General features: G+C 51.0%; 5 protein-coding genes across 5 annotated transcripts; 3 read left to right on the forward strand and 2 right to left on the reverse strand.

Annotated features, from left to right (window-relative positions):
* Positions 1-642: 642 nt before the first annotated feature.
* On the forward strand, positions 643-1,893 carry TGAM01_v200721 (hypothetical protein; the record flags this gene model as incomplete). The annotated part of the gene is made up of 4 exons (XM_018807473.1): positions 643-743; positions 805-845; positions 936-1,011; positions 1,653-1,893. 4 exons carry the CDS (start codon positions 643-645, stop codon positions 1,891-1,893), a joined length of 459 nt encoding a protein of 152 aa, XP_018659283.1.
* An 86-nt stretch (positions 1,894-1,979) lies between these two features.
* TGAM01_v200722 (hypothetical protein) lies at positions 1,980-3,242 on the reverse strand (the record flags this gene model as incomplete). Its single annotated transcript, XM_018807472.1, has 2 exons — positions 1,980-2,728; positions 2,927-3,242. 2 exons carry the CDS (start codon positions 3,240-3,242, stop codon positions 1,980-1,982), a joined length of 1,065 nt encoding a protein of 354 aa, XP_018659282.1.
* A 531-nt stretch (positions 3,243-3,773) lies between these two features.
* Positions 3,774-4,937, forward strand: TGAM01_v200723 (hypothetical protein; the record flags this gene model as incomplete). The annotated part of the gene is made up of 4 exons (XM_018807471.1): positions 3,774-4,151; positions 4,210-4,416; positions 4,487-4,639; positions 4,701-4,937. 4 exons carry the CDS (start codon positions 3,774-3,776, stop codon positions 4,935-4,937), a joined length of 975 nt encoding a protein of 324 aa, XP_018659281.1.
* A 3,958-nt stretch (positions 4,938-8,895) lies between these two features.
* Positions 8,896-11,196, forward strand: TGAM01_v200724 (hypothetical protein; the record flags this gene model as incomplete). The annotated part of the gene is made up of 2 exons (XM_018807470.1): positions 8,896-8,903; positions 8,988-11,196. The coding sequence occupies 2 exons, from the start codon at positions 8,896-8,898 to the stop codon at positions 11,194-11,196; spliced, it is 2,217 nt and encodes a 738-aa protein (XP_018659280.1).
* A 722-nt stretch (positions 11,197-11,918) lies between these two features.
* TGAM01_v200725 (hypothetical protein) lies at positions 11,919-12,554 on the reverse strand (the record flags this gene model as incomplete). Its single annotated transcript, XM_018807469.1, has 1 exon — positions 11,919-12,554. The coding sequence occupies one exon, from the start codon at positions 12,552-12,554 to the stop codon at positions 11,919-11,921; it is 636 nt and encodes a 211-aa protein (XP_018659279.1).
* Between the last annotated feature and the right edge of the window lie 142 nt (positions 12,555-12,696).

Below are 12,696 nucleotides of genomic sequence, written 5' to 3' on the forward strand. Positions count from 1 at the left end.
CTGTCATTCTTGGCTTTTGCCCAAGGAGGCTTGCTAGAAGCATGATTATACCAATTATGCTTAGTATAGGAAAGCCTTCATCTCGTATTCATCTCATGCAAAGAAGTTTATTGTTTAGATGGCAATTACCTCTGAGCGCCAACAAGCCAGCCACGGCGAGTAACTTCGGGTACCTACTTATTTTCACCAATCGATATTGTTTGTGGACGGTATTGAACATGGGAACAAAAAAAGGTTTAATCAAGAGAAATGATAATTGGAGCCTTTTACACGCTTCATATCATACAGAGCTGTGTCGACTTATTACACACACGTCTTGCTTGGGCGCAATTGGCCTAGGGTAGGTAGATAATGTGGGAGGAGGAAAAAGTCAAGACCACGAACTGGGAATAACAAACACTTGTACTCGGTATATACTGCAAGAACATGAAGCCTTTTAGCATATTGACAACGTGGTTTCATGGTGTAATGTTCCTTTCTGCTTTTGTTCTATAGCTGCTCGCCCAGCTAAGCTAGTCCACATGCACTCATCTTAGCGTCGCTGACAGAAGAAATTCACAATACTTCCACTACAATATCTTGACTCCCACATAGGATACTTCACGACGGTTGATTCACGAGAGGGTCACTGTCCCATTCAATATGCACTTCATCGAAAAAAATATGGATCAAGAAACTCGGCTGCAGCAAGTACCCAACTTTAGAGATGTTGGCAAAACCGTCAACCAGCATCTAGGAGAGAGGTCAACCAACCCGTAGCATCTCATACACATGCAGGCAATTCGTCAACTAACAATCCAGTAGACGCATTCGCGAGGGCCTCTTTTACCGCTCTGGAAGGCTAGGTACGAGAGATTTCAAAGGCTCCAAATTTCACCCTCAACGAATTAGTATTCACCAGCCACTTACTCGCCCTAAAATCTTGATTATTTTAGACGATGCCACCGCTGCGGACAAGAACCTCATCCGAGATGAGCTTGAGATGAAGACTGTCATTGATTTACGGACAAAGTAAGCTGAACTGTTACGTGACGAAAATAGATTTGCTTCGCACAAGCTCATTTGTGTTGAATAGAACAGAGATACTTAAACAAATCAAAAAGCACCAACTTGAACCCGGCCACTCTTCCGCCTCTTCTTTCCAAATACAAGGTTTATACTATCACGGCATCAAAATCAACGGCAAATCATTCGAGAGACATCTATTAAGCTTGCTATCGTGGTGGGACTTCTTGTGAGTATTTAAGCTTTCATCCTCCCCCACTCTGCTTTTTCTCACGGCCCCAATGCCCGTATTCTCTCGGGCGTCGACTGATGTCAACCTTTTCCACTCTTTATAGCAAAGTCATCTTTTTCTTCGTCCTTGGATACCGTATAGACGCCGTTAGGGTACTTAGCCATCAAGTCATGCTACCCCGTGGGCTTGTCGGCCTTGGCCTTGATACGCTCGATTATTGTGGCTCTGAGATACGAGAAGCCCTCTCGTTCTATACTACTCCTCAGTCGCTTCCCTCTGTCGTGCATTGTACACAGGGGAAAGATCGTACCGGCAAGATGAACCCCTTTGCGCCTTAGCCTCACAGCCGATTTGCTAACGAGAGCATTGTAGGGCTCATATGCGCTTTGGTATTGATGATACTAAACATCCCCAGAGCGGCCATAGAACACGACTACTTTCTCACTGACGCTGCTCTTGTGCCCAGCCGGCCTCAGATGCTTATAGAAATCCATGAGATTGGCTTAACTGATGAGTGGGCGGGTACTGCAAACGATATGATTTCCTCGATTGAATCTCACATCAAAGCCAAATACGGAAGCTTAGACGGCTACCTTGACTCCATTGGGTTTGGCCAAGAGCAGCGAGCTCTGGTCCAAAAGACTCTACTTTACTGAGAGAAAAGAGAGAGTGAAATGCCCATTGCGTCAAGCTCTTGCATCGGTGTGTAGTAGAAGCGAGTGTTTGCGTCAAGTCTAGAGTTCTATTCTTTTCTAAAGCGCCCCTGCAGCCAGCAGCGATACATTTTTATCTTCTCAGCTCTATTAACCAGCAGCCGTCTGTCAACGCCGAGCTTCTCAATCGTAAATCGTGGCACGTCAGCCTCTTCCGAGTTTTCAGTAGCGTCCGGTCCAGACCAGATGCTTGCGAGTTCATCCCTGTCAAAGAAATACACGCGAGTACCGTCTCCACGAATGTAAAAATTTTCTTCCAGGTAGCGTCCTTTTCGGAAGCGTACCTGGGCTAGATCACCTCTTCCATAGTCCCGGAAGCAGACCAGGCCTCCAGGCTTCAGAGCTTTATAAATGTTCCGCACTGCCTGTGCCCATTCGCGGGGAGACAAGGCAGAGAATACGAAAATCATTATGGCCACGTCTACAGTTCCTTCTTCAACGTCAGGCGGGAGGCTCTCTCCAGAAACATCCCAGACGTCGGCTTGGATGTGTTTGGTATCATAAGCGTCGTTATTGCGCATGACTTCTACGGCTTGCTTAGAAAAATCGCAGGCATGGATTTTCAGGTGGGGATTCTTATTGTTGGCCAGCACAGGGAAAGCAGTATTACCCGCTCCCGCACCAACCTCCAAGATGAGTTTCGGGCCAGAGTCCTCTTTGGTTATATCTGCCAATATGGGAAACTCCTGCTGCAGCCACTTGCGGTCTTTGAAGAAATTGGACGTGTTGTTTTTATAGAATTTGTTCCACCACATGGCCGGATTTGAGTTGAACCTGTCTTTATGCATGCGTTAGTGATGCATACAAGGTATAAAGTGTGGAATTGAAGAAGAAGGATAGATGGTATATCAGATGGGAGCGAAAGAATATTGAAGGTAAGGTTTTTCATCAGAGAATTCAGATGAACTATGCATTGGAATGGGTATCATCATAATACCAAGTTGAAGGGCAATGGTAGGGACGAGGTAAAACTTACTCTTGTCAAAATCGGAGACGGGAGACTGACGCTGCTTTTCTAACTGCTCCTCAGTATACACTTTGTACGCATCGTCAGTCTCAACGTGGTCCCATGCATTAAACTCGAAGACATCGTCTCCGGCCTCCAGATAACGGCTGCCGAACTGGAAGGGATCGCTCCGCTTCAAGCTCTTGGCCGGATCATGCGATCGATGGGAAGGTACATCGGTCGGAGCCTCTACAGCCTCAACAGCCTCCGTCGCGGCTTTGAGGGCTGTCATATCCTCCAGCCCCGAGGCAGTAGCAATGGCACTGCCCGCTTCAAGGTCGATCATCGCCGCAGCTGGTCTGACAACGCACAGAAGTCCTTTAAAGGGAGACTTGGGAGTGTCTTTTCGACTGCTAGTGGCGAATGGTCACCTTCCAAAGCGCGGGTTCTAACGATAAAGAAAGAAAGGAAGTTGGCTGGAGAGAATAGAAAAAAAAAGAGAGCAAAAAGAAAGAAAAAAATTATTCTTAAATGGATTGCTGAGACGATTGGACGTGGGGGTGGGGTTTGGATTTATGCGCAATAATTGGCTGGCCTCCGTCGGCATCGGAATTTGTAGCTTTCCGTAGACTATGTCGGCAGGTGGGGAACGTGGCATAGAGCATGCCGTCTATAGCAGCGCGATAGCATCATGGGGAACATCTGTTACCAACTTAACCACAGCTATCGCTCCCAGCTCCCCAGCAACGCAGCAGACCCATTCATAGCCTTTGCCAATAATATAGCGCCCCCAAGGTAGCACGTTACAGGATTGACCAAGAAAAACCATCAAACTACATACATTTCGCATTGCGTTATCGCCTTCAATACCGTCGCCATGCCGCCGCTGCTGCTTCAACCACATGCCAGCCTCTCCCACGCCGAAGCCCTACAAGTCGCTCAACAAGCTCCAGAGTTCTTACGAAAGAATCCAGCATCCTATTCAGCATCGCCACTGCTGTCACTATTCTCCCCACCTGAGAACTCAAAGATATGGACAATATACGAGAATCTTCTGCTGGCCTGTTTGCGCACCGGTGATAATACTACTGCGCACCAATGCCTTGAAAGATTGGTGGTTCGATTCGGAGCGGGCGATGAGCGCATTGCGGCTCTTGAGGGCTTAGTGAAGGAAGCCGAGGCAACAAACAACAACGAGCTCGAGAAGGTGTTGAAAGAGTACGAGGCGATCCTGGCGGAAGACAACACGAACGCAGTGAGCACCCAGCGGATACATACACGCAACGAACCATGATTTACGCTAACATGAACAGCCAATCGCAAAAAGAAGGATTGCACTCTTACGTACGATGGGGAAAAATGCCGAAGCAATTGAAGCTTTAGTACAATTTCTCGACTTCGCATCCACCGACGCCGAGGCTTGGATAGAGCTGTCAGATTTGTATGTGTCCCAAGGGCTTTACGGTCAAGCCATCTATGCCCAAGAAGAGGCACTTATCATTGCGCCTAATGCGTGGAATGTAAGCTGCGTCAACAGAGACAATTATCGACTTGAAGAGCTATATGCTGACAGTTTCTGTTTTGTTATAGCTACATGCTCGTCTTGGCGAGATACATTTCATGGCTGCTGAGTGTGGCAGCGAAGGAAACTCCCAAAGCTATCTTGCCGAGAGCTTAAAACGCTTTTGCAGAAGTGTTGAGCTGTCTGACGACTATTTACGAGGCTACTATGGGCTGAAACGAGTGAGGACGCTTGTGAAATATCTTGAAGTTAAAAAACCAGACCACTTACATCTCATCCTAGGTCACTGATAAGCTCCTAAATGGAGACTCCAAAGCGAAGAAATCATCAGAGTCAAATGAGCTTACTCTACCAGAGACTTCGACAATTGAGAGGCTCAACGAGGCCGCAACGAAGAAACTGGGCGACATTGTGCGAAACTTCGACGCGAAGGCTCCTCAGTGGCAGGGATACGACGCTGGAGAGGTTGCGGCCGCCCGTGCCTATCTTTCAGACACTTCATACAAGGTTGTGCGATGAACTTGCTGAAACTGAGGTTGGGCCAAGATAATGAAGGCTTTCGAGCACGGCGAGTCTTTGTGCCTTGCATCGCTGTTATGCATATAAGCTCCAAAATATTCAGAAACCTGTGTTTATGTTTTGTCATTCATTCTTTGAGAATTCACACACTTGGTCAGCGGAACGACAGTGCATCCGAGGCGAGGCGGGCGGGCGTTCCAATCGCTTCATGGACGCAAGGCATATAAGCAGGGGGGCTGGGAAGAGGATACCCGACACGTGGAGTGGCTGTCGTGGAACCATTGAGAGCTGTTAAAACAATGGGCATAATGAACATAAAGGGCAAGTAGTTTTGTGGCAAAAACAATCAATATGTGAGACCACTTTCTCCTTTAGATGAAGGCAGTGAATCAAAGCCGTCGTCATCGTACGAGTGCCGGGGGTAGCACTGCTTGGTAGTTAAACGCCGATGCCAGGTTTGACAGTAGCACTATTCTTTGCACATTTGAGGGAAGGCAAACCAAATCGAATACCTACCTTCCATACTTGGCATATGTGGTATTCACGCAGTACTGCCGGTCGATTCATCAGCCTGTTTCACAGCGGATGCATACCAAGCATCCCGTGTCGGCCTTCAAGTGGCTCGGGCTCTGCCGCGCTGCTGCCGCCTCATCTGCTTTCGGAGCAAAGAGAGACCTTGGACGGAATCATGCATCGGGTAAACGATGTGTGCTGCAAGCTGCCAGAGTAACGACAGCGCACATGTCAAGGGTACATTTCATGTAGCCTCACCGTTGCAGAAACGGGGGCTGAAACAAAGCTCCTGATATTACTGGCTGCGGATTGGCTGGCAGCGTTCAGGCGGTTGCTTGTACGGATCCCAAGGCACAGACTACATCCAACGTATAAGTCGGAAATCGTCAACGAGGGTTGTGGGCGGATATTCTCTCAAGACTGCCCAAAATGCAGGGGTCGTCAGTTTTCTGGACGCCCTTTTTTTTTTTTTTTTTTGCTTTCTTGTTGTTCCATCCAAAACTGTCCTGATTTTCTAGGCTTCCCTGTGCTGCCTGCTCGGTTCATGCAACTCGTGCAGCGCTGTTCCAAGGCATGAGTCAAAAATGGTTGCTGGTTGGGCGTCAATTGTGGGTTTGCTTTGGGCTCCGCAGCGTGGGAAAAATTAATCCTTGTGACTCCGGATCAACGCCATGGCAAAACCCACAGTTGGCCAGGGTTTTATTTTCGAGGGATCGGTGGAAAGTGGGTGGCGGCAGATGTTGGTGCGTAGTACCCGGAGTTGTAATAGTGTGCAGTGGTGGATACGAGGCTTTCTTTGATATTGATCGATGTGATATCTTTCCAGGTGTTGGCCGTCAAGCATCGAAACTTTATCTAAGCTCGAGTTCCCTATCATGTTATATGATGTGTATATAATCATGCGTTGCTTTAGTACGATAGCCAGAGCCTGTGTCAAAGACCTGCGCTGGCTTCTTCTAGTACATGAATTTAGGCTGTGAAGAAGAAAAGTTCGCTTAAGCGACTGATTGCTGTCACCTCTCAGTTGGACCCGATTCACCACCGCCAGGAACACGTATCATGTTACATTGCTCAAGACTCAGGATATCTGCAGCATCGAGTCTACAGAGCTCCAGTCGGCCGACATAAGCGAGAGAAGCCTGTATGTGCTCGTAATCGATACTGTTCGCCCCAGCGCATCAGGTCGCGCGTCTGTTGGTAACTCGGCTGCGTGTTGCTCATCTCACATATGCGGCACAGCACAGCGCCAATGGGCTTGATGGATTCTGCTTCGAAGCGGTTGACCGCGCCATCGGCTGTCAGCTATCATATGCGACAGCAATTGCAGCTAGAATATGCAGGAGAGCGGAAAGCAGCTGAGATTTGAGCAATCTGCGAGAACAGCGCGCTTCACCTGTCGGTGAGCTCCTTCGACTGAAGAATGCTCCAGCTGCTAATCCATCTGGGAATATTGATGTTGTTCGCTCATCACTTTATTGCCGGCACTTCCCACAGGTGGTCAATAGCTCATAAACGCTGACCAAACTCTCGCCACCTAGGTGCATGTACATGTCATCAACAGCCGGAGGAGCGAGAACCTGGCGTAGCTGGGCAAATCTGCTTGTCCACTCCATACCTGCTCCTTGTGCTCTCGAAGAGAAAAGCAACAAGTCATACGCACACAAATGAGAGCCGGCCAGCTCATAGACGCACCGCAGAAGGGTGACACCACAGCTCACATCTCACCCACCGCAAGCTGAATGGCCAAGAAAGAGGTCTGCACCGCCCTGATTTGGGCATTTGACCCTTGAATCATGACTTGAGGAGAGATAAACAGGGCCTGCACAAGTATTTCATCCGTGGCCGCTGATATGGTCTGGCGATATTGGTACCCAGCTTCGCACAGCCCATGATGCTGGCGTTTATGTATTATCCAGTAGTAATGGTTTCCGGGTTGGGTACAGCATCACTGCTACCTTGCCGACCTGCTACCTTGTAAAACTTTTGCCAGCACAAGCCGCCAAGCCACAGCCCTAGACCACCACTTAAGCCGAGTATTGTGATTCTTTTATTTTCCAAGCTCTTTTCACATTGAACAACCAGTATCGAAAGGTCGCTCACTGCACAGTCCTTACAATGTCCGACTACAGAAACGCTGGATGCAGCTGAGGCCCATATAAACTTTAAGCCCCAAGCCTCGTAGGTCCCCTGTGGCGGTCCATGCCTCAGAAGGCCCTCAGCGATTGGATGCTAGGCCACTGCTAGAGCCCCCGAGCCGTCCCGCTGAGCCCAGTAGACAAAGTTCAATCAATGCTTCTGCGTTGTTCATTGCCTGTGCGAAAAATCTCTCCACCCGGACTAAGATGCGCTGGGCCTCGCCCTTTGGCCTCCTCCCTTCGCAGTTATAACGGGTCCTCGTTTGTTATTCTCCTCCTCGGCGTCTAATACGCCCCTCCTCAACCGATTCCCGCCATTTCCACCCTCAACCCCATGCACCAGCTGCAGGCATCGCCTTCATTGAGTGGGTAGCACAGCCGCTCTGCCTCGTCCTGTTGTCGATACCGGCACCTGCACGCAAGCGCACAGAAACACGCACATCCCACACTCTTCTCCCCTCCCCCCCCTTTTTTTTTTTTTTTTTTTTTTCCCCCCTTCCCTTTTGTTCTTCAATCGTGCAGCTTCTCCAACCAAGATCTCAGTATCCCCTCACCGCCGATCACCCGCAGACCCGTCGAGGCTCGACTCTTGGGCTCTCAGTCGCCAGCCCATTCGCCGCCTTGGCTGCTGCGTCTGACACACCACTCGCACAATTTGTCTACCAGCTTCTGACTTCTTTTCTTGCTCCTCTTATTTTTCTCGAACATTTTTTCCTTCGTCGGACTCATAAGACCCTCGGAACCCCCTCCCGCCACTGAGCGCCTTGTCATCCTGACCTTGCTCTTCCCCCTCCTCTACGCCTTTGAGACAAGAGGGAGCACTAATTTGCTGCGACCCTACCATCTTGTATCGCCCTATTAGTCTCTTTTTATTCAATTTTGCTGTCAACTGGTTGCCCGGCATTTGTACGCGCCATTCGAAGTCTCCCGTCACACTCTCAGCTCATCCCTCGCCAACCAGGACTGCGCCTTTGTCTCCTCCAGCTGAACAGCATTTGCTTGGCCTTTTACGCTTGTCACTGTTTGCCTGTCATTGCGTGACCAGCCCTCGAGCTGCCTGGATTTGGAGCTGTTCGCCACGTTGCAGCTTGCCTTCGGACTTTTCCCACTGCGATTCCGGGTTGTCTGACCGGATTTGCTTGCGCTGGCTGCTCTTTATTTCTGGCCACCGCGCGCCCTAACGCAACCCAACCTCTTCTCCCTTATCATCCCTCCCAAGTTCGTCTTGGGACAAACGCTCGACCGATCGCCCGCCAGTTCTGTGCGGGACGCGGTGAGTAAGAGGCCAATCTTGCCCCAAGTTGCCTGCTATGTCTGCGTCAGTACCGCGTTCAACCTCGCTGCGCTTCGGCCAGAAGCTGCCATCCTCTTTTTGCTGTTATTGACTTGTATTGCTTGGTAGTTATCGACACGTGCAGCCCCATCGGCCACAGAACGGCTACGACAGACGGTATAAGCAGCGCCCAGAGCCAGAGTACTCAAGCGAAGAAGAGTACACGGAAGAGGAAGACTACGACGACGAGGACATTGATCCCTCTGATTCTGCATCTACAACCTACGACAGACCAAGGCTGCACACCCGCCCCTCCGAAACGGCCACCGCACGGCGCCAGCGAGCTCCCGCTAGGCAGGACGCTTCCCACCATCAACAGGTGCAGTCTTACGCACCGGCCGCCGCACCGCCCAGCGTGGATCCCTCTGAGGATTACGGCCGCAATGGCCACTATGGCCACTATGGCCAGCACCAGCAACATGCCGCTGGTCGCAACAGCTACTACGGCCGCGGTCATCCAGCTTATCCCGCTCAGCAGCAAAACCATGTAGTACCTTACATGGGCTACAATGGTGCCAATCAGATGAACCAGATGACTCCATATGGCCAATACGGTGGAAATCCATTCTCACCCAACGGCTCAAGCACTGGGAGCTACTATGGAGGCGAACAGAGACACATGTATGACATGATGCCTTATGGTGCACCTCCTCCGCCGGGCTATAACTACGGGCCGCACGGGGCCCACTACAACGGCATGCCGCCTCACATGCATCCATATCCCCCCCAGGCGCCAGCGCCGCCGCCAACTGAGGCCGCCCCTGCATCCCCGGCTCCGGCTCCGAAAGAGCCTTCACCAGCTCCACCCCCGCCACCCGATCCTGAGAAAGAGCGTCTTCAGAAAGAGCTAGCTGATTTCAAGGCCGCGCAAGAAGAAGAAAAGAAAATTGCGAGACAAAAGGAAATTGAGGATAAGATCCGCAAAGATGCCGAAGAGGCCCTTGCTAAGAAGATGGAGGAGGTGCGGTTACAGGCTGAGGAAGCCAAGAGAGAAATCGAGCGTGCCAGGGCGGAGGCCGAGCGCACCGCTCGTGAGAGACTCGAGGCCGAGAAGAAAGCTGAAGAGGAGAGACGACGAGTAGAGGCCGAAACTAGAGCTCGTTTGGAGGAAACGACGAGGCTCAAGTATGAAGCGGAGATGAAGGCTGCTGAAGAGCGGAGACAGAGAGAACAAGAAGACCGAGCTCGAGCCGAAGAAGCAGCCCGACTTCGTTTCGAGGCCGCTTTGAGGGCGGAGACTGCTGCCAAGGCGGCTGCTGAGAAGAAAGCGGCCGAGGAAGCTGCCCGGATCGAGGAGCAAACGCGCCTTCGCCTCCAAGCAGCCATCAAGGCTGAAAATGAGGCCAAAGCCGCCGCCGCAAAGAAAGCTGCCGAAGAAGCTGCCAGAATTGAGGAGGAGGCTAGACTCCGTGTTGAGGCTGCGCTCAGGGCGGATGCTGAGGCCAAGGCTGCTGCAGCGAAGAGAGAGGCCGAGGAGGCCGAGAGGGTCCGACTTATACATGAAGAGGCCAAGGCCAAGGCCGAAGCTGAGCACCGCGCCCGGATAGAGGCAGAACACGCCGCTGCGCAAAGGGCTGCTGAAGCTGCCGCCATCGCCAAGGCGGAGGCCGAGGAGCTGAAAAAGAGGATCCAGGCAGAGACTAAAGCGGCCATTGACGAAGCCAACAAGAAAGCAGAGGAGGCTGCCAAAAAAGCTGAGCTGGCTCCCATCAAGTTCAAGGATGCGGTTGGCCGAAAGTTTAGCTTTCCCTTTCATCTATGCAACACCTGGCAGGGAATGGAAGAGTTGATCAAGCAGGCGTTCCTACAAGTCGACGTTTTAGGACCGCATGTCCAAGAAGGGCATTACGACCTGATTGGTCCTAACGGCGACATTATCCTCCCGTCTGTTTGGGAAAAGGTCATTGAGCCAGACTGGGCCATCACCATGACCATGTGGCCCCTCGACAAAGCACCGCCTGTCGGCCCCAAACTGCCTCCAGGGATGCCACCATTGTCGCAAAGGCCTGATGGTCACGGTCCTCCCCCGCCGCCGATTGGAATTCCACCACTCGGTCGACCACGGCCTAATATCCCAGGGATGCCAATGCCGCCTCCACCTCCTGGATGGAACGGCGGGATACCTCCGCCTCCGCGGGGACCACCAGGTATATCTCCCAACATTAAGATCGTGAACGCGGCGCCACAACAAAAGAAGAAGAGCAGCTCCAGCAGCAGCAAGCAAAACACTTCCATGCTCAATTTCTTATCTGGAAAGGCCCCTGCCAAGAAGAAGTAAGTGGAAAACAGCGCTCACTGTACACCATGAACCGTGACTAATTTTCGAGATAGGACATCAAGCAAAAAATAATTACATCACTATACGATTATCCACGACTCTTTACGTTCCAAAATTGGATGCTTCGATACGTTTTATGCCATTGATATGAGCGAATTTTTTACCATTTTATTATTTTTTTTGATCTGCTTACCATGTTCTGAGCGAAAGATTCCCCTCCTGTTCTGCCTATCTGCGGTCATCTTGGGCTCAATCTTTCAATGGCATGGGCTTGCACGAGGAGGGAGAAGGCAAGTCAAATCCAGGGTGCGGCGCAGACTTAAACCGTCTCCCATACCTGATGGCTTTGACATTGAAGGCGGGAGATATTTGGCGTACTTGGGCGGGTGAAATTTGGATACCAAGGAGCAATTGGTGTGGGTTAGATAGGGAAGGCTACGTTTTGATGAAGACAAGATCTACTTTGCCTTTTCTTTTTCTCTTTTTCTTTTCTTTTCTTTTTGGCTAGTGCATTTCATTTTTACTCTGTTTTGTTTCAATAGGAAGTTGTCGGGTTTGTTCAAATGGGGACGATTAGCTGTCGTGAGTTGAGGGAGTCTATCTATCCAGTATATAAGCGGTTTACATCTATCCACTTTGCCTTGTATCTTTGCCGATATGCTTTATGTCTTGTGTCGTTCTTCATGAGTCGCCCAGAGAAGAGTCTCAAGCTACTTAGTTTGCTAAAGACGCTGCTGAGCTCCCAACTTGTAGTGAACCCGCTTCTCAAAGGCTTCAATCATGAGGCCCGCGATCTTGTCGGATACCGCAGCGCTGAGCGCGGCATAAAGCGGGTTTACGAATTGGTATTTGATAGTGAGTTTAACCTCAGTTGATGGCGTTGCGGACTGGCGAGCGATTGGCGTCAGGTACCAGATAGTCTCGAGGGTCTTGAAGACGGCGGACGCATCTTGCGCAGGGCCGCCTAAAGCAGAGCCGCCGCTGCGAGCCTCAACGGAGACGCCAGGCACGCAACGCAAGCGGCTAGTAAAGGTCTCGTCAAAGCCGCCCCAGCCGACCTGCAAGTCGGCGAGGGTAGGCCAGCTGCGGCCGGAAGAGTCTGGCGCGGACCATTTTGTGACTTTGGACTGCGAACAGTACGGCACAAATGCCGAGTAGGAGTCGACGTCTGCAATGAGCTCGTAGAGGGGTTCGTGACGGTAGGGGAGAGTGCGAGTGGCGACGAGGCTCTGCTGAGGGCTGTCCGGCAGGGAGATGAAGGCGCGGCGAGAAATGGGAGAGAAAGTTCTCGCTGGGCGTAGTAGTACAGAGGCTGATGATCGAGGTGGGAGCCGTTGAGCTGCGGTTCGGGCGGCCATTGCTGCTGTGATGCGCCGTTTGAGAAATTATAGGAATTAGATAAGAGCCGGCGGGTATTTACAGAACCAATGGCATGGTGTATTGATGAGAATAGAGCTAGCAGAGAGGGGGGGAAAGAGCAAAAGTGAGAGAGGAAGACAA

Source organism: Trichoderma gamsii, assembly GCF_001481775.2.
Source record: "Trichoderma gamsii strain T6085 chromosome Unknown Scaffold_2.2, whole genome shotgun sequence".
Lineage (NCBI taxonomy): Eukaryota > Fungi > Ascomycota > Sordariomycetes > Hypocreales > Hypocreaceae > Trichoderma > Trichoderma gamsii.